This window comes from Etheostoma cragini, chromosome 13, assembly GCF_013103735.1.
Source record: "Etheostoma cragini isolate CJK2018 chromosome 13, CSU_Ecrag_1.0, whole genome shotgun sequence".
NCBI classification, from domain to species: Eukaryota; Metazoa; Chordata; class Actinopteri; order Perciformes; family Percidae; genus Etheostoma; species Etheostoma cragini.
Genome location: NC_048419.1, coordinates 23,479,058 through 23,504,955, shown reverse-complemented (window position 1 = coordinate 23,504,955; position 25,898 = coordinate 23,479,058). Strand labels below are relative to the sequence as shown.

General features: G+C 38.6%; 2 protein-coding genes across 2 annotated transcripts; both read right to left on the bottom strand.

Annotated features, from left to right (window-relative positions):
• Positions 1-235: 235 nt before the first annotated feature.
• On the bottom strand, positions 236-16,059 carry slc37a2 (solute carrier family 37 member 2). Its single transcript, XM_034890464.1, has 18 exons — positions 15,491-16,059; positions 13,391-13,472; positions 12,238-12,328; positions 11,891-11,969; positions 11,660-11,795; positions 8,940-9,016; positions 8,454-8,620; positions 7,634-7,671; positions 7,387-7,542; positions 6,638-6,728; positions 6,456-6,518; positions 6,101-6,186; positions 5,742-5,790; positions 4,329-4,402; positions 3,949-4,027; positions 2,439-2,536; positions 2,215-2,279; positions 236-525 (listed from the first exon to the last, which is right to left on the bottom strand). Exons 1-18 carry the CDS (start codon positions 15,547-15,549, stop codon positions 510-512), a joined length of 1,506 nt encoding a protein of 501 aa, XP_034746355.1. The 5' UTR covers positions 15,550-16,059; the 3' UTR covers positions 236-509.
• Positions 16,060-16,791: 732 nt separating this feature from the next.
• ccdc15 (coiled-coil domain containing 15) lies at positions 16,792-25,164 on the bottom strand. The gene is made up of 10 exons (XM_034890465.1): positions 24,718-25,164; positions 23,986-24,135; positions 22,375-22,503; positions 21,335-21,451; positions 21,074-21,211; positions 18,683-18,802; positions 18,485-18,588; positions 17,874-18,065; positions 16,983-17,131; positions 16,792-16,883 (listed from the first exon to the last, which is right to left on the bottom strand). The coding sequence occupies exons 1-10, from the start codon at positions 24,892-24,894 to the stop codon at positions 16,834-16,836; spliced, it is 1,326 nt and encodes a 441-aa protein (XP_034746356.1). The 5' UTR covers positions 24,895-25,164; the 3' UTR covers positions 16,792-16,833.
• Between the last annotated feature and the right edge of the window lie 734 nt (positions 25,165-25,898).

Below are 25,898 nucleotides of genomic sequence, written 5' to 3'. Positions count from 1 at the left end.
TGACACGAGAACCGCGTCAACAACTTAAAAATGGGTCTTTCACAGTGTTTTCCAGAGTGTTAGATTGAATTACTTCAAAGATGGATCAATAATCAACACTCAATGACTAAATGCCGTTTAAAATATAAAATCTGGCAACAGCAAGTACTACCAAACTGGTAAGTTACCAGTTTGGTAGTACTTATTATTGACCTGAAATGTTATTGTGAGGATGCAGTAACTCAGGAGGCAGAAATTAAGAAAATTCTCATTATGTACACGTTTATTGATAAAAGAATATTAAAACAAAGTTAGAATGAGTAGATTAGTCATAAAAAAAGCGTCTCCATAAAGACATATTTCTCTGTTTTACAATAAGAAGGCATCAACTGTCAGTTTAGTGCCTTGAATCTTCCACTGGTGCCTCCTCCGGTTTCCTTTCAGCCTAAATAGAAAGAAGTTTCCAACAGCACGCTGAGTTTCAGCACTGTCTCCTTTTTTGTGTCCGGGTGCCGGTTTCCGTGAGTGTTTCAGATTTCTTTGAACCTGGAATGGAAAGATTGGAAAATGACTATTAGACATTTATTAAGCAACCACTTACAATGACTCAGTCTATTATGCTTATTTTATTCCTTGTTTAAACTAATTGTTTGACATTTGAGGAAATACACTTCTTCATTATCCTGCTGAGAGTTAGATGAGAAGGCCGTAAGCTTTGCATAGAGACTGAAAACGGGGGAAACACAGTCCAAAGTTTAAAATACCTACTAACACCTCTAAAGATCAACACCTCATATCTCGATTGATTAATCCATCTAAAAACAGGAATGTGAAACAATAATGTGTGTTTAGTGAGAGTTACATAATCTATTTCTTAATGAATAACAGTTGATCAGTCTGAGCAGCACATAACTCTGCCCTTAAAAAACCCAAATCATAGCTTTTACATTTACAGTCTTTATGGCTCCAGCAATGGACTTAAAGGGTAACTACTGTTTTTTCCAACCTATTTTCCTATGTTCTTGTGTTGAAGTGAATAATGGTAACAACAATCTTTGACATTGGTCCAGTATTTGGTTGGCAGCGGCAAAACAAGCTACAATGAAGTTAATAGGCCGATTGTCCAGCTTGTATTTAACTTCACAAAAGTGCTTGTGTTGCCGCTGACAGGCTCAGATTAATATTCATGAAAAGGATCCCTTCAGCGGTAGACCTTTAAAACCTCTTTGAGACCTTTCTGTTAGCCAGAAACAGCTCTGAAGTTGCTGGCGCTCAACCCACCAGACTCCATTTAAAAAAGCAATAGTTTTAGCGTGTATAGAGGCAAAATATTTATACATTACACAAGGTAACAATGGGTTTATTTCAACCAAAACTAGAGTTTTGATGGTTGGAAAAGTAGAAACACCACCCAAAACAGCCTTTCATAGTTTTATTTTGTTTCTGTCAACTTGAGTTAAGTGTATTTTACAATGCTAAAATTACTTTTTATTTACATGGAGTCTGGTGGGTTTACCGAACGCAATTTTGCGGATGTTTTAAAAAAGGATCTTACTCTTGAACAGAAAGGTCGACCTACTTAAAAATCCTTTCCATAATGTTGTCAGACACGTAATTATCTTTAACAAATTAATCTGAGCCTGTCAGTGACCAAACAAGCACTTCTGTGAAGGTAAATACAAGCTGGACGTGGCCGGGTCAGCTCAGTTACATAGAGGCGTATTCCTCAATGCAGAAGGTCCAGAGTTTGTGTCACATCTGTGCAATTTCCTGCATGTCTCCCCCCCCCCCCATCTCACCTTTCATGTCTCAGCTGTCCTATCCATTAAAGGCGGAAATGCCCCAAAGATATATATACTGTATCTACAAGCTGAACAATTGTCCTATTAACTTATAATATAGCTACCTGCATTACCGTTTTAATGCACAGATGCGAAGTGACATCCTTCTTAAAAAATGTTGAACCATTTCCTTTAGAAGAAAGAATTCTAATCGAATCTAACAGCGTTTAAAATCTTCTTTCCGATTGCTGAAAGGCCGACATGAGGCTGTTTTTGTAACACAAATGATTTCCATTTGGCACACTTCTTGTCTAAATCTGTGTTTTCATTCCTTACTGGCTGGTTTTCTAACATGCATTCACCGATTTGTAGTTTCTGTATAACTTTACTCTCCTAATATATAAAAGGTAAAGTTCAAAGTTTCTTTATCACCACAGCTGGTGTTGAAACTCACCCTCTGGCTCGGGGGGTACGTCCACACCAACCCTGAGCTTCTTTGAAAACGAGCCTGGTCAAAAACTGAAGACAAAACAATGTGTCAGTAAGGGTGTCGTTACCGGATCTGAACAAGCAGTAATGACAAAAAGAGCTCAGCTAATTTTGGCCCTCATGTTTCAAGCATGGCTGTGTTTTTGTAGTGTGGGAGATTAAAGATGTCAGTGAAGAGTAGTTTCTGACCAGGCAGGCCAAGATGTCGGCCGAGATGAGCATGTAGAAGACGTTGTTCCATCCGGTGGGAGAGATCAAACCGGCCAACAGAGGACCCACCGCAGCTCCTGCACACAACACGCCAACATCAACGACTACTTCCCTTAATATGCAACACCAGGGACTTCCAACATTTTTAAATTTGTTTACCAGAAAACATCATAAAGCGCTGAATTGTTCTCATTGAAAAGCCAAATGTTTAATGCAAAAGGAAGGCAGGAAAACATAAATGAATTTAATGTCAATATTTCACTCTTCTTTAAACTGTCTTATATATATTATATGTTAACAGTTTCCTTTTCAATTATGTTTTAGTATTGTCCGCTTAAATTTGACTTCACATTTTCAAACCTTTATAACAGTATCTCATTTCCTTTTTTAAATTTACATTTTTATGGCCTTTTATGGCCTATGGAGTACTTCCAAAGAAGTATTTTTGTAATAAATTAATTGGAGTGAAAAAGGACACAAAGCAAGACGTGTGTGTTGCTTTCTACTCATATTATCATGAGTAATGAAAAATAATAACTTCTCCTTTTCAATTTGAAACTTATGTGTAAAATTATACTCTACGAGTATAAAAGGCGAGGAGTTATTTTGGCCAGTTTGATGCAGCAGAAGACACAGAGCAACATTATCATATGGAGTTGTTTTGTCCAGTGTTAATTAGGACTGCACGATAGTAAGAAAATATCTAAATGTGAGTGTTTTGACAGATTCACAATAATTCACGATAGGTAATATTCATGTGTGTATCACTATTCTCATTTTCATTGACTAATAAGAAATCTTGAAAAAATCAAATGTTTATTTTGTGATTTTTGCGAGGATCTGTACCAAACACAGGTATCGGCCAGTATCGGTATCGCCTCGGATACTGCCTTAAATGCAGGTATCGGGAAGTACTGGAGTTTATTCACCGATCCAATACCACGTAAATAAAGCCCTAAAGAAAATCTACGTTAAAGTAGTTTATGTTCTTTTGTCAAACTGGATAATAAAAGAAAGTTCTGTGGCGTTCAGCGTTTGTGTTTGTTCATGTTTGACAAAGATTTTAACCTGAGCCAGCCAGACCGACCGACCAACAACAAAGATAGAAATCATATCACATATATTCAGAGAGAGTATTATACAGCTTATAAAACAGAATATACTATATGACACTTTGGTATCGGATGAGTACTTCGTATCGGCCGATACGCAAGTTCAGGAATTAAGAATTGGTATCGGGGAGCAAAAAATAGTATCGGACCATCTCTAATTTTATCAGAGCTTTTTAGCTGAAGATCTAGAAAAATGTAGCATGATGAGCAGCGTTTGTGGGTCATAAAACCAAAACAAGGAGCTAGAAGAGGCTGAAACCCACCATACAGATGAGAGGAACTGCATAGCCGGTGATAATATTAATTTGATCCATAGTTACAAATAACGATTAGGGGAGCTTTAAAAGAGCGATAAGTGAAAATAACGGCACACGTACCTATTGAACCAGTGCCGTCAATAATTGCCGTCACCGTTGACAACGCCCTGGAGTTTCCTCTCAGACTCTCGTGTGTTCCCTGTTGCACACAAAATACAAAAGTATTTACATCATAATAAACTTAAAATAATAGGGCTGATTATGCAGAATGGCAGTTTTAATTATTTGATTATTAATTAATTAACACATTGCAGCTGGTAAAGGTGGAGTTGATTTTAATGCTTTTATTGCTGAGTAGTTCAATTTATAACACATCATCATTCATTAGTTGATTTACTTGTATATTTTGTATTTATCACCTGAGCCTGTAAGGTATGATGATTTGTTAACAGGCGACAGGAATATAAAGCGGTGGGTTTCCCATGATGCATTGGTCTTACCAGGTCAGCAGATACAGCAGTAGTGATGAGGGCGTACGGTCCGTTCACCAGGCCTCCACACAACAGCAGCATCCCTACATATAAGAACCAAAACAGTGTTAGTAAAGACAAAAACAGATATAAGTCTGTACATTAGAGACTGTGTGTAAAGATGGACGACAGGTCTCCACTTTCTCCCACTGTACAAAAGTGAAGCTAAAGTATCCAGGACACGGGCGCAGCCATCTCATAATTATGGAGCCAGAGTCTGCACAGCAGTGATCGGGTGGTGGAGCCGTGCTGTTAAAGTCCCGGCCATACACCCGCTCAACCAATCACGAGTCATCATGACACTTGTTACATGACCCTGTTTTTACAGCATCAAATAACTACTTAAAAATAAAATTTATCAGAAAGATTAACACTGGAACAAACATCAGCGTCATAAGAACAACCTAAACCTTTGGGGAGAAATGTACTTGACTTTTTAGTCCGGCCCATGTTCTCTCCACTCACACTGAGGGGATGGGATTTATACTGCAGCCCTCCACCAAGGCGATCAAGGTGTTTTGGCTTCACTTGGTCTAAGTCCACAACGCTCCACTTCCTGGATTTCTCGGGTGCTGCAGGGAATTTAGCCAGATCCATGTCTTTTTGCCGTTGTCGGTTACCTTCCTCTTTCTTGTGTTGGAATTTTAAATGCCGGTGGATTTATGAGGACTATGGTTGTTAACTGATCCTCAGATCTCTGCAGGGTAAATCCAGTCCAATCTTGATTTTTAGTCATTTTTAGTCAAGCAAGTTTTTCTCGCAAGGTTACAACAACTTTTGAACGTACACGTTCTACCAAAACAAGTTCCTTCCTGAGGCTATTTTGCAACGGCTTAACGTGGTGCTTAGTACCTCCCAAGACATTTGCGACTGCTATAAAGAAATGCCAATAAACCAGAGCATGCTTCTCTCCCATCCCAGAATGAGTAGCCAGACCCTCTTACACTGCGCAGTGTGTGGATGGTCTGGCAAAGAGAGACTAAGCTTCGCTTAATACAGTCTACGCATTAACACGTGGAGTCATTCTGATAACGGAAGACATAATTTACACTTTTAAACAGGGCTACTCGGCTTTCGGCTTAGAGTTACATCAGGAGGACGCGGTGGAGACTGAGGAAATGATTTGGTACACTGTGAGCACAGCTCGGAGAAGGTAAAGACTGCTGTGGAGCTATCTGCTCTCCTCTGAACACAACACCACCTCATTAGGACTAACCTGTTACTCTCTTCTTTTCCTTAAAAGTGAAACATTTCCCCCAGAAGTGAAACAGTAAGTATTTTACCTAAAATCTCAGAAGGATTTGGTTTTAACTTTGGTTCAGTCCGGCGGGGAAAAGCAAAACCTTGTGAGAAATAAAACAGACATGAGTAAAGTAGTCTTACCGACTGTGGTACCGATGTTCCTTTGTCCGATGTAATTATAGAGGAAAAGCTGGAACATGAACAAAACAGACAATATGAAGACATCACACAATCCGCTTACTGTTCATACATATATATATGCTGGATGTCTACTTCTAGTATGTTCAGTTTTTCCCCAAGAAAGATATCCTTATCCTTTTAATACACACTACTGTTGAAAGGTTTGTAATTTGCTGTTTTCAGGAAATTTCAAACTGTTCACATGCAGTGTAGAACTTTTGGAATGAGACCTGGGAGCCACTGGTTTAAATAGTGACCTTGCAAATGTGTGATCAAAGCGTGCAATCATAAAATCATTTCATTTATTAAATGACACTCACCATTGGGGCAGCAGCAATCAACATGACGCAGCAAGTTGTTGCTCTCCCACCTGTGTAGTCAGACACCAGGCCTGCCGCGATGCCTCCTGTAGACACACAGCACATTACATTTCTTTTATTAGTCTTTATTTAGCTTTGAAGGTCCCACTGAGATACAACATCTCATCTTCCAGGGAGTACCTGACATTCAAGTCAGATCATGTCTTCCTGGCTGTGATCGTGTTTATCTGTTTTACCATTTTAAATATGATAGGCAATGAACACAACAATAAACAATTCACATGTCATAAACCTACTGGAAAAACAAATCCTGTCGGATCAAGTCACAACACCTCAGTCTAAGCTCAAAGCTTACCCATGATTCCTCCTACATCAAACAGTGTCGACATGTCTCCCGCTTGTTTAGCCTCAAAATGGGCTGAAAATGAGAAATAAAACATTAACTTAATAAAATAATGTGGATGAAATTAGATCACATGTATGACGTTCTCTTTATCTGGGAAACAATAGAAATAAAGCATGTGTGTAAATACTGACCAACATTTGAGATGTAGAGAGGAAGCCAGTAGAGGAAAGTGTAGCTGACCAGCTTGGCGAACAGCAGGCAGAGAGAGAACTCCACCACTCCCTGAGTCAGACATAAAAACACCATTAAAACCTTTTATCATCTTAATATACACCGTATAGTTGTAGGTAAAGGGTTAGTTTGGATCTACCAGTCACACTATAACACAAACTAACTGATTGTACAGTAACTCCTGTGTTTTGCTAAAGTTACTGCTAGTACTTTTTTTTTTTTTTTTTTAATATAGGAAGCTGGAGGCTTTGACGAGAGCATAAATGGATGTTTAACAGCTTCAGTTCCCTGTCGGAAATGGCTGACTGTTATTAAGTGACTTCGTTTACAATTTTGGAAATGATTTCTATTAAAAGTCACTATGTGTGTATTTTATGTGCTTACATGTATAATATCTTTAAACATGTTCTCATGGCATACGTTTTTATAAGTATATTTGCAGGTCAGTGTTATTCCCGATAGCGCCACCAGATGGTGCCATTTTCAAATCCTACACATCAAACGGTACAGAGTTATATGATATAAGATATCAGATATATAAGATAAGATATTAAGATATGTTGTTATTTATTTATTTTTATAAATACAACCTATAGATATAATATAATGTACCAATAATTCAGAATAACCTTTTTCTAATTCAGCTTTTTTAAACCAACGCAAACCAGAAGCAAATTTCAATAGTCAAAAAACCAGTTTCACCACTCACAGGTATACTGAGAGCCCCACAGAAGCTGATGGCCTCAGGGTGCTCCTCAACAGCAACAACGTCTGCAGGCTCAGTGGTGATGGAACCGTTGCCCATTCGGTCAACATGGGACGAGTTCTGCAGGAGAGGCTCCTTCTCGCCGCTCTCCTGTTCGCTCTGACGATGCAACCAAACACACACGCATGAGTTTGAGCAGTCTTTGTTACGGCTGAATTAGGAAGGGTGAATGTTTGTGTTTTTAACTCACATGGTGCTGAGGAGGAGTGCAGTTGACGTCTTCGGGTTCTGAATAAGAGAGAGGAAAAGATGCAATTGAGAACTTCGAAGCAACATTCAAGTTCGGCAAGAGATGTTGTCTTAAATGACAAGATAGACTACAAAAAGCGAAACATGTCTCACACCTAACGCAGTACGGAGGGGTGAAATTAATGATCTGCCTCTGGGTAAAACAGGGACAAAAGAACTAATCGATCAGTCGACTGACCGAACATTTTGCACTTTCCTGCACAAAATGTTCGACTCCTCAACTGAAAAACAGATATCTTTTTAAGCATTTCTTATATTTTTCATAGTAGCACATTTTTCTTTTTTTTGTCTTTATCGTTAGGCACCAAACCTCAACACACATTCATTGTATGAGAAAACAATAATAAAACTGCTTCTGATTCTGTTTCAGTTTTGTATTCAGGAAAAATGTGACACGTGTTCCTCTGTTTTATATCTTTGTAAATTAAATAGAAACAAAAACCTAGTTCTGGGTGTTGTGATTTTGTTTCATTCCATTTTGTGAGAACTCTCATCTGTTTTATTTGTATCATAAATGGTACCACTGTTTCACAACACAGTACTGAAGTTAGCTCACTTTGAATGAGGTAACAGCAGATGAAAACATGCCTGCATCACAAAAATGTGGTCGAGCACGACCCTGCAAGTGCAGATGTTTCTGTAGTTTGCCCAGACACACCCTTTCTTAACAATTAAACTCTTTGGATTTACACCAATTATGTAGGCGTGTCTATCTGTGAAAGAGCTTTGTGTGTAGGTGTCAATGATGAGTAGAAACTGACTCTCAACCAGGAAGAAGAAGCACAGGATCCCAGTGGAGGCGATGATGAGTCCAGGGACGATGAAGGACATTCCCCACGCCGAGGACACGAAGGCTCCTGCGATAAGGGAGCCCAAGATGTTCCCCACTGAGGTGTGGGAGTTCCAGACACCCATGATTAACCCTCGCCTGTTAATCAAAACACAAGAGTTGTCAGCCACATAGCTTTGGGCCTTCTGCAGTCTTCTCCGTGGTTAGATTGATGCGGTTTGGGGACAATCAAGCTTTTGTGGCAGGAGATAAACGTTTGAACAGTAGTGAATATTTCAGAGGCAGTTCAGATTTATGATGTGGATTTGATGCTTGTCTGAGATAAACCAAAGTGAGACCTCACTGTGCTGTCAAAATGTGACAAATGAGGATGCATGTGTCAGCGGGCTACAAAAAAAGCACCTAATGCTGCATCGTCAGCAGGACTACACTGTAGTGCACATTGTGCGGTACTCACTTCCCCTTTCCAAACCAGTTGCCGACACATGCCACCACTGCAGGCCAACCGGTGGTCTGCATTAGCCCGTTCATGACCTGCAGAATGAAGCAAACAGAGGGAGAAACCAGCCTGTGTTAACATACTGTGTTTAACTCTGCCTGGTACAAGCATACTTTAAAAAAGGACAATAAGAGGACACCAGTAAGCAGTAGGGGTGTTTTAATTAATCATCATAATTCATTCAATCATTGCATCGATGCATCACGATGTGGAACTAGACAATTCTGCATTGATGCAGTGACAGACCATTATCGATCATTGCCTACTTGTTTGCTGCTTTTTTGTGTCTGCCGTTTGTCTGCTGTGTTCAGACCCTGTTACATTCAGGAAAGGTCTTTTTTAAGAACAGATACAACAAAAAGGGGAGTTTATATATCTGACTGCTTGAATTTGTTCATGAAAACCATGTGTAGCATATAATACTATTGAGGAGGTGACGCACCATGATGCATCACGATATCAAACTATTTCTTATAATGGATTCAAATTATTGACAGAATAGTCAAAATTGAATTGAATCGTGAGACAAGTGAGGATCCACACCCCTAGTGAGCCTATATATTTACACACCAAACCTACATTAAGCCCAGACACACTCACACTGCAGTCACATGAGGTAGCCGTGAGTCCTGTGATGTGTGTGTGTATGTGTGTGAGAGAGAGAGAGAGAGAGAGAGAGAGAGAGAGAGAGAGAGAGAGAGAGAGAGAGAGAGAGAGAGAGAGAGAGAGAGAGAGAGAGAGAGAGAGAGAGAGAGAGAGAGAGAGGAAAGCCTGACTAAGCTCCCATGAGATCTCTACATTTGTAAAGGAAGAGATGATAAATACGGCCTGTACTGACCCACAGCTCCCAGTCATAACCTGTAATGGGGTAAAAGGGTTGTTAATCAATACAATAAATCTATGATTTCTTGATTGCTTCATGTAGGTGCTTCAGTCTTTAAAATGTATCTATTAATAGGTGTATTATTATCATCTATACCATGAGTTATTTTTCTAATGATAGTTTCCCACAGGTTGTTGAAAGAACTTGTGGAATTTGACTCCAGGGGAGGGTCATGTGATCATGTGAGGCTCATCTGACACTTCAGAGCGAGAACACACTATTGCTTTCTGGAGTTACAAACTAGGGAATAGACTTCTTCATTTAGCTGCACATGCAGTGATCCTTTGGTGCAGTTTTAACATCATTCATGACTTAAGAAAGGGAAAGAAACAAGAAAGAAAGTGACATTACTACAGCCCTCCAAACTGTTCTCCAAAATTTGTGGGAAACACACACCATTGTTAGACTGTTTTAAAGACACGGTAGTGTGGATTAATTATTAGTCGACCTACAGAAAATTTAAAACAAACAACTTAAATGTTTCTGTCATTCATCAAGAAAATAAGTTCTTGGGTTTTAGCTTCTCAAATCTCTTCTGAGACAAAACTATTTGAAGACATCACCTTGGTTTCTGGCCCATTGTGACAGCCTTGTTTAACTATGTTTTGAAATTTGAGAGACTAAACAAGTAAACAGGAAAGAATAGTTAGTTGCACCCTTAATTAATATTCGGGAAGGGAAAGTAGCCTTTTACGCAAAACTGGTGTCTTCACTTGTTTCTGAGGTAATCTAAGTCTTATGAGACTCAAATCTGATTGTGCAGAGTGAGAGGTCTGAGCTTGATTCCCACCATAGAGTCCCAACAGAAACACAGTTTCATTCCCAGTGTTTGTGTGTGGTTCTACCTGTTTTAAGGGACTGTGAGACAAAACGATTCACCACTCACTATGAATTAATTTGTACTGAGTCCACGCTTAGAATAACATTAATTTCCCTGTGAGTCCAGCAAACAATGAAAACTATCATGCGTGTGCACGTTTAGTGGCGAGTCAGCAATAACAAGCATCATCTGATCTCTGTGCTTCCCTCTTTCTCCCAAAATGTGACCAATTGAAAAATGGTCAATACTTGCTCTACAGCCATTCAAAGCTTCCTTATTCTGTACAAGGTTTTAAAGGCACAACATGTAAACAGAAGAGTTGTACCACAACAGAAAGACAGAAAACAGGATGTAAACCTGCTGTCGCTCTCAAATTATAAGGCAGATCTTATGTTTCAAACAAAAGTTAAAAGGAATGGGTTTAGCATTTTGGGAAATATTCACTTTGCAACTAAAATTGTAAAGATGGCATTGGTAAAATGGTTTTAAGGTTGACTTATGTGCTGTAACAACCGTTATCCATCCATGCAGAACTTCATGTTAAGGTAAAGTGTACTTTATGTTGCCAGATAGGGTCAATGAGCACAGCTGTCTCAACAGAGGTATGATATCACCAAAACTGTGACTGCAGTAAAGCTGCACAAAGTGCCCAGCTGTTGTTTGCCATGAAAGTTTCTACCAAGTAACAAGTGCAAGCCAATTCTGCTAAATGTATTTAAGTGACAAATTTTGCTGCTCGTAGGTTCCGTGCTAGGCAGTACTAAGTGACAGGGTCATTGAGTCGCCAAAATTAAAAAGGTACACACAAATATGTTCAGTTAACTTCAAGTCAATCTGGCAGTTAGATTTGGCAATTTGTTGTGTTTATGTAGAGATTCTGTTCTGAGGATGGCCCTAAGGAAAAGGTTGGGGGGTCTTCTATGTTTCCAAAAGTTACAAAAGAAAGTGTATAACTTTGTGATTTTGTGTCCTTACCTGGATGAAGGCGTAGTACCCTAACGAGTGGATGTTCCAGAAGAAGCCGAGGCCGAACAGACATGTGAACAATCCACTCCCTAGCATACCAAAACTCAGGTAGTAACGCAGAGGGAGGCGCTCTCCAAACATCCCACTGTCAACACAACAAAGGATTATGACTCAATATAGCACATGCATGTATGCACGCACACAAAAACATAAGGTCTGCAGGCAACAGCACATACCAACCTGAAAAACATGCCGATAGCATAGGCAACCAGGAAGGAGTTATCCAAGACCCCAAACAGCGTCTTATAGTTGTCCCGGTCTAGAGGGACAACACAGATGAAACTATTAGTTTTCTCCATACAGTATAATGTCTGAGCCAGGGACTTAACCCAGCAAATGAACCCTGCCATGATGGGAGAACAGCCTGTGTCCAAAGGAAAAGCATTCTAAAAGTGTTCCTTAAGACACCTTAATATCCATCCAATGTGGCTATACGTTGAGGATCTCATATAACAATATACATTTCCCAGTGCTAGTTTGCTGTATCTACTTTTTAGTTTATAGATGACAACAAGTTAAGGACTTACCAAAGGGTGCCCAGTCACACCATGTCGCATTATCGGTTAAGTTAAAGCCTGCTGGCCGAATGACTGTGGAACAGTTTCTGTGAAGCTCACTCTGAAAATCAGACAGAAAAACAGTTGAAACGAACCAGATAAAACTCTCCCAGAGACAGTAGAATACAGCACCCGATGTGTTTAGGTGTTGTTATCATACAGGGGTTTTAGGACCTCGTGAGTGCACACATAAAGGAGTTAAAAATGTGTCTTTTTTATTGTATATTCCTTTGCCTTGTAATATACTAAGTGTGTCCACTTTTACTGCAACTAATCTGTCTGTACAGTTAAAGGACCATAAACCATACCAAAGCTGCTCTGTGTTTTTGACCATTTATTAAAATACATAAACTTAGAATCTAAGCAACCAAATGCTCTTTCAGCATCTAAAGGAAGTATAGCTGTGGAAAGGTGCATTTCATATCAACAGCATGTCTGAAAAATCTGTATAATCATTATGGATAAGGAGAGACATGTAGGGGTCCAGAACATGGACCGTTAGCTTTCTTGTGTGCAGAGCATTCAAACGGGGATTTATGCTTTTTTATGTGTGCAGCATGTCTAAGAGTAAAGGACCTAATTGTGACAAAAGGCATTTTTCCATATTTAACAGAGAAGTGTTATAGGGAACGAGTGTTAAAGTGCAAAAACAAAAGTACAAGCAAAACCACAAAAAAACTCAAGACTGAAACTAAACTATTATCTGCAGAGATTGTTATAAAATTATTCAAAGTGACTGTTTAATGCTGCTGCCGCCTCCGTAGTAATGTTGCAGTCTGAGGTTTTCATTCCAGGAATATGTGCTACATGATAGGTCAATTTAACCTGAGAGATAACAAATAGCTTGGATGGGCGCTACTGAGATAAAGCTTTTGTCTAACTCTGTATAAGAAATTCAGTTGTCCATTGTTTTCATGCATGTTCTAATCCTATTGTTTCCTTAAGAGGGTGCAGACTTGTGCATAAGTTCAAATTCTTGTGAAGCTAACTGGATCTCATGTTTTCAAACCTGATAAGGAGCTCCAGAGAGCGTCTTACAGGCAGCATTTGACCCTTGACCCACATGTGTCAAGTTCCTGCTAAAAACCCTGCAGATGAAAAGGAATTGAATTGTCCCAGTCACCTTAACAATGCTGATAGGTTTCCGAGACAGATGGTAGGCCGTGTAGAAGAGGAAGGTGAGGAAAAGAATGAAGCCGCGATACCTGCAAAGGAGACATGAAAGAATAAAGATGTCGTAGCACAATAAGTATTAATTATAGTTATGTTATAACTAATTACAATACTGGCTTTTAAGAATGTAATCGTTTTCCATTTTTACATCGTGAAAGAATATTTTACTTCACTTTGCTGACGTTTTGTAAAAGAATGGACATAAACTCTTGCTGTAATAAAACAAGAGTCTTTACGCAGATAAAAAAGTATATGTATATATTTTTATGTTAAAATCTTTCTATTGACACAGAAACATAAGCAAACTGCTGCCAGCATGATCAACTATGTTTGTACTGGTGTGTATCAGAGAGTGAGTAACCTATTAGAAATCAAATATCAGCAAAATACACATTAGTAAACATAATTATCCCTAAATCATACTCCTGATTCCCGCCCGTAAGGTGGCACGTGTGTGATAACATAACCCTAATGCTAACAAACTATTAGAAAATATGAGAAAACATAGTTTTGACAGATCTGAAAGTAACTAAGTACAGTAGATGTACTTACGTTTTGTACTCATGCACAAGTTTGAGGTACTTCTCACTGAATTACTTAGAATATTTTCATTTGAGAAGAGAATAATGTTCTTTTTACGCCACTACAATTAGCAATAGTTAATTTACAAATTCAGATTTTAAAGTTTAAAAAAACATGAGTATGACATATTTAAAAAAAACATTGTTAAAGATTAAACAAGTGGTCCATTTACCTTTAACTATTACACAATATTTCACAAAGAAAAAACTAAGACTAGAGAAAAGTCCTAAAAATAAATACTGTGATATAATATGTACTTGAGTGTATTTTGAATGAAGACTTTAACTTGTATTGGAGTATTATTTACATTGTTGTATTGCTACTTTACTTAAGTGAAGGACCTGAGTCTTTATTCAACTATTGCCTGACACTGTGTCAGCAAAAAGTGAACTTAGACAGGAGTCATTGCAGGGCTGTTGTATTTGTTTGCGTTAGATTAAACAGGTGTACCCAACATACAGGTACACCAGTGTTTATAGCAAATCCTAAAGTAGTGACTCAATATTGGCGTCATTATGTTTTGTCACATTTACTAGAAAGATGGCATGGCTCTGTTAGGTAAGAGTTTCAATTAACATGAATTATTCATTACACTGAAGAATTATGCAACAGACAACCTGTCGGAAATGCTTTAAAAACAAATAAGTGTGTAAATGTGTAAAAGCATAGGCACATTTACCTGATATGCTCATTATAAAACACAAAATTATTTATAATTGATAAATCTGATCAATTTTCAAGCACACAATGCTAACATTTGTTGGTTTCAGCTCCTCAAATGTGTAGATTTGATGTTTTTTCTATTCTTACATTAAAGTAAATTAAAAATATTTGGGTTCTTGAAAGTCGGTACAGGATCCAAAGTAATTATTTGGACATAGTTAGTCCTGCTTTTTTTCCCATTTATTTGTGAAGAATGGGCTTTTTTGCTGAAGTGCTGAACCATCAGGGACATGATTGCTGTATTAATCAGCACCAAAGAGTAAGGAATACCCCCACAGTGTGAAGTGACTGAAACTGAGGTTCAGTCACTTCACACTGTATTCCTTCCTTTTCAGTTATTAAATAAAGTGTCCCTTGTCTTTTTCCAAATCGATTCGATAAGGGAAAAATCGGAAAAGCTCAGAAATTCCACTTTTTCTTCTCCAATGGAGTTTGACGTGGCTGATTCTTCCGCTGAAACTCACACGTAGCCTACCTGGCGCACATATCCCAATAATAATAACAAGCAGCAGTGATGACTATGGAAGGTAGAAGTACTATGATTTATAACATTATGTATTAATATAGTGAACACAGGGTCAATAGCCCGCAATACAAATTCACAGAATGTGTGTTCATCGATGCAGTTAAGACAATCATTTACAACAGGGGAGATAACACGCATATAGACCAGCGGCTGACATGAGGATGCCATTAACTGGTTGTTTGTGGAGAACAATAGGCATGGATGATCATGGAAACTTACCAGCTATCTCGAGAAAAAGACGTGGTAAATCGTATGCCAGGAGCCAGGGACGACTTCATTTTTTTTTTTGATGAAAACCTGCGTCAAACTTTACAAACACTCAGATTCCAGGCATGTCCTCGACGTACTGTTATTGGACAATTAAAGGCGCTGCTTGTTGCCTATGTACCGGCTTTATTAACGGGTAGTAACGGCCCAATGAGGTTAAGAGAGAAACCTAGCCTGGAACAAAAACACTTACTTGTTTTGTACTAGCAAACGTTAGCTACAGGTTCAAAACAGACGCCAGTTGCTAACTAAAGGAATAAAGCAGTAGCCATGCAGCCTCGCGGTGGGAGACACAGTCCGTAAACATCCAGCAGTTCTCCATACTGAGAGCTTATATCATGCACCGGGTCCGGAGAGCCTGCCTACCTCTGTACTGCTGGATAACTTCAAAAAAGGCGTCCGTTAGGATTGAAATAAAGAGGATTATTATTAGCCTATATGTGTAATTCCATCAGATATTCCAGACGGAGCCCCGGCGGCCACGTGATCCCCGTTATCTGACGTCACGGCAAACAGGAAGCAGCTGAGTGCGAGAGGTTCCCAACATGAGGGTCGGGACCCCTTCTCAGTCGCAAGATGATTTATTGATGGGGAATAAGGAAAACGGGCAGTGGTGATAGGTAACTACGTGCATTTACTGAAGTACTGCAAGTTCAATTTCAAGATACCTGTACTTTACTTAAGTATTTCCATTTTACGCTACTTATACTTATATTGTACTACATTTCAGAGTCAAATATTGCATTTTTCAACTTTATTTCATAACTTAAGTTACTTCATAAACTTGAATGATTAATATAAAATACAAATCCAGGCATACACATTGATGTATTATTAAAGGTTAAGCTGCCCAGCAATTAATAAAGTAGTTAAAATTAGCTCTAACTTTACTAGCTACAATATTAAAGTGATGAAAACATTAAAAAGGGATAATTTGGTTAAAAGTGTGGGATTTTTTTTACTTATACAAAAGACAGAGGGTGTTGAATAGTGTACAGATCGTAAAGCCCCTTGAGGCAAATTTATGGTATATTTTGTATATGTATAAAATGCATGGGACTTGACAAAGTGACATTTTGATCTGATGATGGCACTAACAGGCAAAGTCTAAAGCATCCATCATCTAAGAGCCAATAATGTCTGTACAAAATTCTGCACCAATCAGTCCTGTAGATGTTGAGATACTGGGTCTCATGGTAGCAGTGGATGAAAAGTCAGAGATCACTGAAGTCAGTCGGCTTCATCTTGTTCATTATACGGACAGCAAGAAGTGTGTTTCAGTTCATCAGCTTCCTTTAATGTAACTCCAAACTCAACATTGTTGAATGCAACGCCTTGGCATACGCTGTGGAGGAGAAGAGTGACTGTCAGCGCTCTGAATGTTTTCATGTGTAGTTCTATTAAAGATCTGTGGTGGTGTCTGAGGCAGGTGTGCACTGGGTACCTTTGGGATTGTTGTGGAAAACACAGTTGTTAGCACAGGTGTTGGGGTGGGAGTCCCAGAAAGAGGATGCACAGCAACAGAGAGGAGGAGGCTCCAGCTTCTCCTGAGACAGTCGCTCCTTCATCTGAGCTCTCAGAGCCTCAATGAACCTGTAGTGTTACAGTCAGCCTGTTAATCAGCTCCACAAAGCCACTTACACTTTCTTTTTAGGGTACACATATAGTTCACTTCATTTGGTCCAGCTGGCGGTCCATAGTCTACTTTACTGAACTGTAAAGGGCTGTCCTTGAATAAAGAACTTCATAGTTGACTAACATAAGATTTTGTCGACTGAGTTAGTCCACAAAGAATCATTTAAAGCTACAGTGCTTAGTCTCCGTCACCCCCATGAGGAATTCTAAGTAATGACAACAAACTGTCAGTGCATCCACATGACAAGCCTCACGTGATCGCGCACGCACACCCACGCCTCCTCCATGAAGTTACTAGTAGCCAAGGAGGACACAGGATTTAAAAACATGATGGACTCTTCAAAAGAGGTAATTATCTTCAGTGACTTTCCCACGCAGAAACTCGAGTGGACACCACAATCTTCTGAAAATCATCATAATTAATATCTTTATTAGCTTTGTAGCAACTAATTTGGCAAAGGCTTGAATGTAACATATGTTTATTAATATCAAAAAGTTATGTAGTAAACCTTTAAAATCACTTAAAATCTTGTGTTTACAAGAGATGTTTTAATTTGTTTCTTCGAGAGCGGTTTATAAGACACAAACTGCTTTATACAACTATTTTCACATATGCAGTGGTACTCCCCTGTAAACACACTTTGATGTGTGAAATTGGAGTTCCCCTTTAAGCTTCGGCAACTGACGCTACATTAAGTACCTTTCAGTCACTTTCCCCTTCTCCTCTCTTTTCCTCTGCAGCTCCACAGCTCTCTCTTCCTCCTCAAGCTTCAGTCGTTCCAGAATCAGCAGCTCTCTCTCCTCCAGCTTCTGTCTGGCCTCCGCGAGCTGCTGAACTCTCTCCAACTTTTTCTCTTCCTCCAAACGAATCTGTTCTTTTTCAGCTTTGATCCTTTAGTGAAAACAGGGAACATATGAGGAGACCCAGGCTTAAAAAAAACGTAATTAAAAGTCTTCTGCGAGTATTAACTGATCTACTGAACTTCTGGTTAGACCCAAACTGCATTTTGTTGCCTTGTACCTGTACCTGTGTAATGACAATAAAGTTGAATCTAATCTAACTGAATGTTATACACAGAGCCAAAGTATAGGTCAGATTTTGGCAAAACAAGTATTTTGCAATACATGTCACCACTTTTGGGCATTATAAAAGGACTTAAAGTTAAAATCAAGATATTGTTTTTCCTAACAAACATTTAACAGCCATCTTTTGAAGCTACAGGTTGTTTGATACTCTAAAAACAGATTTTGGGGTGTAGAATCCCATCAATAGGAGGAAGTGAGGCAGAATAAAATTAGAAGTCTTGTCACCTTGCTGTCCTCTTCAGGTGTTTCCTGTTCTGTTTTTTCTCCTTCACTTGCTCTCTCTCAATGTTCATGTACAGACGGCGGTGCACCAGGAACTGGGACTGGCGCTGCAGAGAGTTGTGTTTACAATAACATTTGGATCCTGACAGGACAACCACTAAAGTCAACCACTACAGTCACAGGGATACATCTGATGTATACCTGTCTTTTCAGTTCTTCTTGGTCAGTCAGAGGCCACAGTGCAGAGGGGGCTCTGAGGTTGTTCTTGAAACCAGGATCAGGCTGTGGTTTGTCAGAATCCCACAACACAGTTGCACTAACCTGAAACATAGACACAGGTAGATGACAACATATTTCTTCTTCAAGCTCCCCACTTCTGTCTGGTGGCTATATTTGTGTTATAGCTTATGACAACAAATTGTATAAAACTACTGATTCCTCTAACAAGTATCATGTGTTTATTCAAAGCCTAATATACGTACTATATTTCCTCTGTAACATAGAGCTCTATTGTTGTCAAACCATCAATAAAAATCAGCAGGTGTCACGAGGTGACGTGTTACCCTTTCATTACCATAAACACACTGTATTTATTTTGACTTAATCCAACATACAATGCCCTGCTGCTGTAAATCATCCCCCAACAAACAATATTTTATCACGTTTGAGTTTACTAAAAAACTATAGTATCCAGCTGTTTTAGGACGTTTCTAAACCTTTATTCAATATAAAACAACATATGTGTACACTGTTTTGAACCATTTATATCATCGGTAAGATCCAAAGTGCTTGGAGTGAAGCAGTTAGAAAGTATGCAGAGAACGAATAGATGGTTAAGGTCTTATATTTAGCAGCCTTAACCTTTTAACTGTTGAAATGCTTCAGCTGGAGCAGGGCGTAGATACATCAAACTAGGCAGAAACTGCACTATTTGTGGTTGTTGTTGTTCATGTTAGTATCCTGGACATGTAAGGAATCAAAGCATTACAAGGAAATGGAAGTTATAGGAATAGTTGATCATTAACCTTGTACACTTCCATCATGTCATCAGTCATAAAGTGTAACCCTTGGTTCCCACTTGTAATTACACTGTCAGCTGTTTAAGGGCCATATCATGGTGATAAAGTTTGAACTATTTGGGTTCATGAATTGACGAGGGCCACCTGAAGACACGTTTATGTCATGTGATGCTGGACTGTCTCGTTTGGAGGGGAAGGACCCATCTTCCCCCAGGACTGGGACACAGGTACTCTTAATAACCTATGGTCAATCCAGGCTTATATGTTAGGATGTAGAGCCCGACCGATAAAGGATTTTTAAGTCTGAGATATATATATATATATATATATTTATATATTTATTTATTTTTTAAACGCATAACAAAACATAGTTCCCTAACAGTTATTTGAGTTCTCGCTAAATTAATAATAATTAGTTTTGTCACAACATAACAAAATATATTAAAGTTCTGATAAATGAAATGTATAGAAATATAAACTTAAGATATGAAACTTAAATTCCTTTGTCCAAAAAAACAATAACAAAAACAAGAGTTTTCCCAACAGGGGTGTTGTAGAGCTCCCTCTGGTGGACAAACTATGCAACGCCAACGCTCATAACACCATAACAGGTTGACAGTCCGTTTTTACTTTTTAAATATTAATTTATCAGAATCGTTTATTTGTCATTATAAATGATTCTGATGAATGAATATAAACGCCGACACCGATTGATCTGTCAATGCCTAATATCGGCCGATAATATCGACTGGCCCTATATCGGTCGGGCTCTGGTATGATGAGACCAGAGATAATGTTTTGGCAATACTAAATACTGTTTGCCGTAAACAGAGCGTTTAGCTTTTTTTCCTTAACTGTTAGCTTGTCTGATTTCCCATCTGCCATCACATCACAAACAAATCAAAATCTCAGAATACCAAACTATCTACATCGCTGTGTTTTTTAGCCTGTATTTCTTTAAGTTTTGGGAAATCTGCTTCAAGTCACCCTGCGTTTTTAGCTGTACGTCTTGTCAATTGTTCGATTACTTTTGATTCTCAAAAACAAAAAAAATCGGATGATTATATTACAAAATCTGAAGTTATAAGCACCTTTTTGTTGGATTTCTAAGCAGATTTATGAATGTTTCTCCTCCAAGGAGTTCAGCACCGATACCACTGTATTTAGTGAGTATTACTGATGTATGTGTAAAGCATGATGTCTGTGTTCATACTTGACTGAATTATGACTCTGTGAAGAAGATGACTGTCTGAGGCAAGCTGTGTCAGCTGACAGCTTCAAGACAAAGCTTTGCATTCCTAATCAAGCATGGCTGGTGTTTGCATTTGTTCAGCACTTTCTGTTCATAAGCAAATTACGTATTCATAATTGTCTTATTTATTTGTTACATCCCTACTTGATATAGTGAAACTGCAATAAAATAACAACTAGCTGGCCCTGTATTGGCTGAGACAGCCATGGCAATAATTGTAGAATGCTGTTACAGGCTAATGGTAAAGGTCTACATACCCCAAATGAGTTTGTAAATTAAATTCAAAAAAATAAGGGAAACTGCTGCAATGTATGTATTAACCTTCTGCTGAACAAGGGGACATTTGTGTTGACTGGTGAAGAGATGATGATGATGACCCCCCTCTTCTTCCTCCTCCTCTTCTTGAACTGCCTCCTCCCCAACTTCCTGCTCTGCTCTCAGCACAAGGGACCCAGGTTTCTGTTGAGTGCAGGGGAAAATCTGTTTTATTACACCTTGGATGTGAAAGAACACACACACACATACAAGTATAGGACCACTGGGCTTTTAAAAGAGGAACAACTGTGAGACATAGACACTCACATGTCTGTTTGAAGAGATATTCCATTTGCCTCCAGGAAGGTCTGACAACATTTCCCCATGCGGGATCATCCGACAGGCAGCCAGTCTGAGTCTGACCTGCCTCATGCCTCCACTAGACTGGAAAACCATGGAAATAAATAATCATACAGATTAATCATCGTCACATTATTCTATCACTCACACAAGGAAACAAATAAATGATTCTGACTGCACACACATTGGACAACATATTGAAGAAAATAAGACCAGATAGGACCAACTGTACATTACAAAAAGATGACAGTAGTTTGTCTCCACAGTCAACATAAGAGCCTGACAGACCTCTTAAATTTGATTTTTAAAGAACTTCTCTAGTGGACCCACTATGTAATAAAGACTAAATGACCTCAAAACAGGCGGCCATGTGTGATGGTTGATCATGTCTCTCTAAAACCCTGGGCATTAATCTGCTGCTATAACAGCAGACACTTTTAAATCTTTTCACTATTTTTTGGCTGCAGAGATTTGCTCCCATTCAGACACAAGATCATTAGTGAGGTCTGAGAGTGATGTTGTCTCGTTTACAGTTGGTGTTCCAGTTCATCCCGAAAGGTTTTGGATGGACTTCTGTGCGGGCAAGTCAAGTTGTTTCACACAAAACTGGGAAAAACCTCTCTTGATGGACCTGACTTTGTGCTTGGGTGCATTTTCAATCTTTTATTTGCTTATGAATGAATATTATTTATGTTAAAAGGGTGGCTGTAATAAGGTCAGGCTTCAGCCTACACCTTTTGCAGCCCTGATTGCTTATTGTGAGTGTAGTGTTGTTGTGTGATTGTATAGTCTGTTAATTTTTTATTTTGTTTGTGGAACAAAAAAAAAAGCACCATTGTTATGCTTGAGACATTTTATACTATTTATACTGTAATATGGATTTATGTGGGGAACACCAATTAAAAACAGTAAAAGAAAAGAATTAAGCTCATTAACCAAATATCTGTTCAGTAGAGATTTTGGAAAGGTGCACAATTCAATTGTTTAACAATATAATACCGTCTCACCTCCTGAGGTCTACTCTCTGTGCCCCCCCGTTGTACAGCATCCCCTGCAGTCATCAGCCTCTCGCCAGCTGACACATGCTGGGTCCAGACATGATCCTGCTGATGTGGGATTCTCCCGTCGGCTTTCATCTGGACGTCAACACGCAGATTTACAAGAATAAGGTCAATCAGGCAGGAACAACAGCAGCACAGGCAACCAGGGAACTCAGCCATGCTTCATCGTGGTCATACATCAGAAAAATAATCAACAATCATTTTAATGTGATTTGCGCTTTTTCTCTGTTTAACATCATTGTCGATTAAATGACTATTTTGACAGTTAGCTGGTTGGATACTTGCAATTCAAAATTTGCAAAATTATGATAAGGGTTTTCACTATTTTTACAATTACAAACTGAAGGTATAATTTTTAATGAGTGATTGTCAATGTTTAATTTTAATTTAAGTGAGCCCTCTCCCTTATTATATTTACCTCATTAATACTGCCTTGTCAGTTATATAATGTTATCTTTAGCAATAAGGATTATTCACAAAGATGGGTATAGGGATCACACTAACTCACTGTTTTTACAGTTAAAATTATTAAATTTTTTAGATCTTGTGAAATATCAAAAAGTGCAAATAGTGTTCCAGAATTACTGGAAAACATTAGAAAATAATTCAGGGATGGCGAGGGAGGTTATACTTTAAGTGGGACCTACAATTCAAAATAAGCAGTATAACAACAACCAGGAAAGGTTTCTGCATTTTAGTTTCTGGAGTAAAGCTATGGAACAGTCCACAGGTGGAATAAAAGCAATGTGCAAACATAAAGCAGTTTAATATCAGGTATAAGGACATGGTTTTCAGTAGGGGTGGGGAGAAAAAGAGAAAAGAATCTGTAAAGCATAGTATCGCAAGATTTTCCGTGGTGACGCTGTATCGATACACTCCATTCAGCAGCAATAAAATTGAAGTGAGATGAACAAACAGAGAAATATAATTTTTAAGATGAACCAGATGTTGACAAAGTTTCCCTTTGAGGACATAATTTGAAAATGGGGGAAAAAAAAGGAATAAATTGCAATTGATCGCAGAATATTGCAATATGTTTAAAATCACAACAATATCGCATCTTGACATGAGTATTGTGATGATATTGAATTGTGAGGCCTCTGGTGATCCCCCCCGTAGTTTTCATAGGTTACAGGAAGAAAGAAGGGCGTCAATTAGGTGTTTTCTGGGGTTTTATTTTAGTTGCAGTTTCAATGTTATTATTATCATCATTACCATTATTATTGTAATTATTAATATTATTATCATCATCAATCAATTTATTGTTTGAGTTTATGAAATGTTCTCTTTCCTCATATTTCTCTTTTTTGTAAATTTATGTAAATTTGAAATTGATGTTGGGTGTGAGGGAGGAAGCTGAACATTGAACTGCATACACAAAGGGTGGGAATAAATGCATTTATACTTCTGCCCACTCCTTTTTGGATATGTAAACAGATCGTCAAGTGTTGTTATAATTAATCTATTGCCTTGTTATTTGTTTTGTTTTCTTGTCTGCTGTTCAGTATTAAAAGTAAAAAAGTATTATTAAAAAAAATAAAATCAATCAATCTTTACCATTAAGTCTGTTTGAGGCTGCGGTCTCTTCTTGCTGACTTGAGCTTGCTGTGCCACACGATGGCGTACTTCATCTTGAAATCGTCGAAGGCTGTCTTCAGTCTCCCTCCTCTTCTCAGCCTGGATCTCCTCAGTCAGCAAAGCCAGAGCCTAAACCAAGACAGGGGCAGACTGGATTACTGTGATGTAATGTGAATACCACAACTAGTAAAAACCCTGCATTCAAAATATAACTTAAGTTAGGTACAAAAGTATTAGTAACAAAATATAATTAAGTACATATTATGCAGAATGGCCCATCACCGGATTACAATTAGTGATGCATTAATATGTAAGCCTGGTAACTGTGAAGTTAACTTAAACTATTTGTAAATACTGCTGGGAAATAATAGATGTAATAATACATCACTATGTATAAGTCGATTTATATTTCGAATACATAATAAAAAAATCTGCAAAGCAACTAGTAACTAATGTTGTAGCTAAGGGAGTTTAAATTTAGATAGCATGAAAATGGAAATACTACTCAAAAGTACATTACTTGGGTAAATGACCACCTGACCGAGTAATGCTACTTCTGCTTACGTAAAAGACCTGAATACTTCAACACCTGGTTAATGTTAATGTTAGCTAAACTCCTGCAGGCTGCTGCCTGGTCATCATCAACAGCCTGGCAACAGCCAGACTCGCAGCTAGCTTAGCTAGCTAAGTAGCGTTAAAAGCCAAACTCACAGACGGGTGCTCCACGAAGTCTTGCCCGCTCTCCACCCAGGCTCCCACCGCCACCACCGCATGGTTTCTCTGGGCCAGCACCTTGTTTGCCCCCCCGGGGACTGGGTGCTCTTTGTTCCGTCTGACTGACGCTTTGCACCTGCCTCTTGTCGAAGTTATAAGTCGGCTGGTACTCATTGGTAACGTTAGCCTCGTTAGCCTGATGTTAACTCACTGCTTAAGATATCTTCTCGGTGTCCAGTTGGCGTAGTTATACATTGACATAATCGTATCGTTATAGTGGGCTTGTCAACAGTATTTTGAACAATATTCGTTAACTGTTTAAATGAAAAAATCACCGTAACGCTCGTCAAAGCTTACTATACACCAACTGATTTGTTTGAGTTTCGCTCATTTCATCTTCTTCTAGCTTCCGGCGTTTGACAAACAGCTCACTGGCGCATTATCGCCCCCGTCCGGACAGACAGAGACATGATGTAAATTCATATCGCCTTTACTAAAAAAATAACTTCACACGAAGAAAGAGGGACCATCCAACGCCACATCCCATAAAAACATATTAAAAATAAAAAAATACTAAATAGTATTTGTACTGATTAAATATAGCTTACAACAGCATAAGGAGTTAGGCTTCAATTATAGCTCCCACTATAAGGGTGGAAAGTAAGGAGGCCAAGTAGACTTGATCCCTTGGTGTAATTCAGACGCTGCTATATAGCATTTTGTACAAGTCCTTTGCCGAGTGACCACTGGTTGGTGCTCAGGCCCTAATAAAATGTGTGTACAGATAAAATGCTTTCTATTCTTGTGCTGAACTGCCTCCTGAATATCACAGACACTACCAAGCAACACATTATATTAACTCCAGAGGAAGGATCTTCTGAATGTGGGTCATTCTAAGAGGCTTAATGTGTCTAGAGATTACAGTGTAGGTGATAACTTAAATTTGATACTTGGATTTAGTTTTTTTTATTATGTATAGTCATTTATTATATTTAGACAATTATTATATTTTATAAACGGAAGAAAATCCCAAACCAAAGTGGTGCTACATAAAAGTAAGGGGATTATCAAAAATGATACAAGTCATCCTGACGGGAGCAAGACTAGAAAGGCAAATGCAAAATGAAGGAAATATGTTTGTAGGGAAAAGAAGGAAGAGATTTACAGAGATATGTACA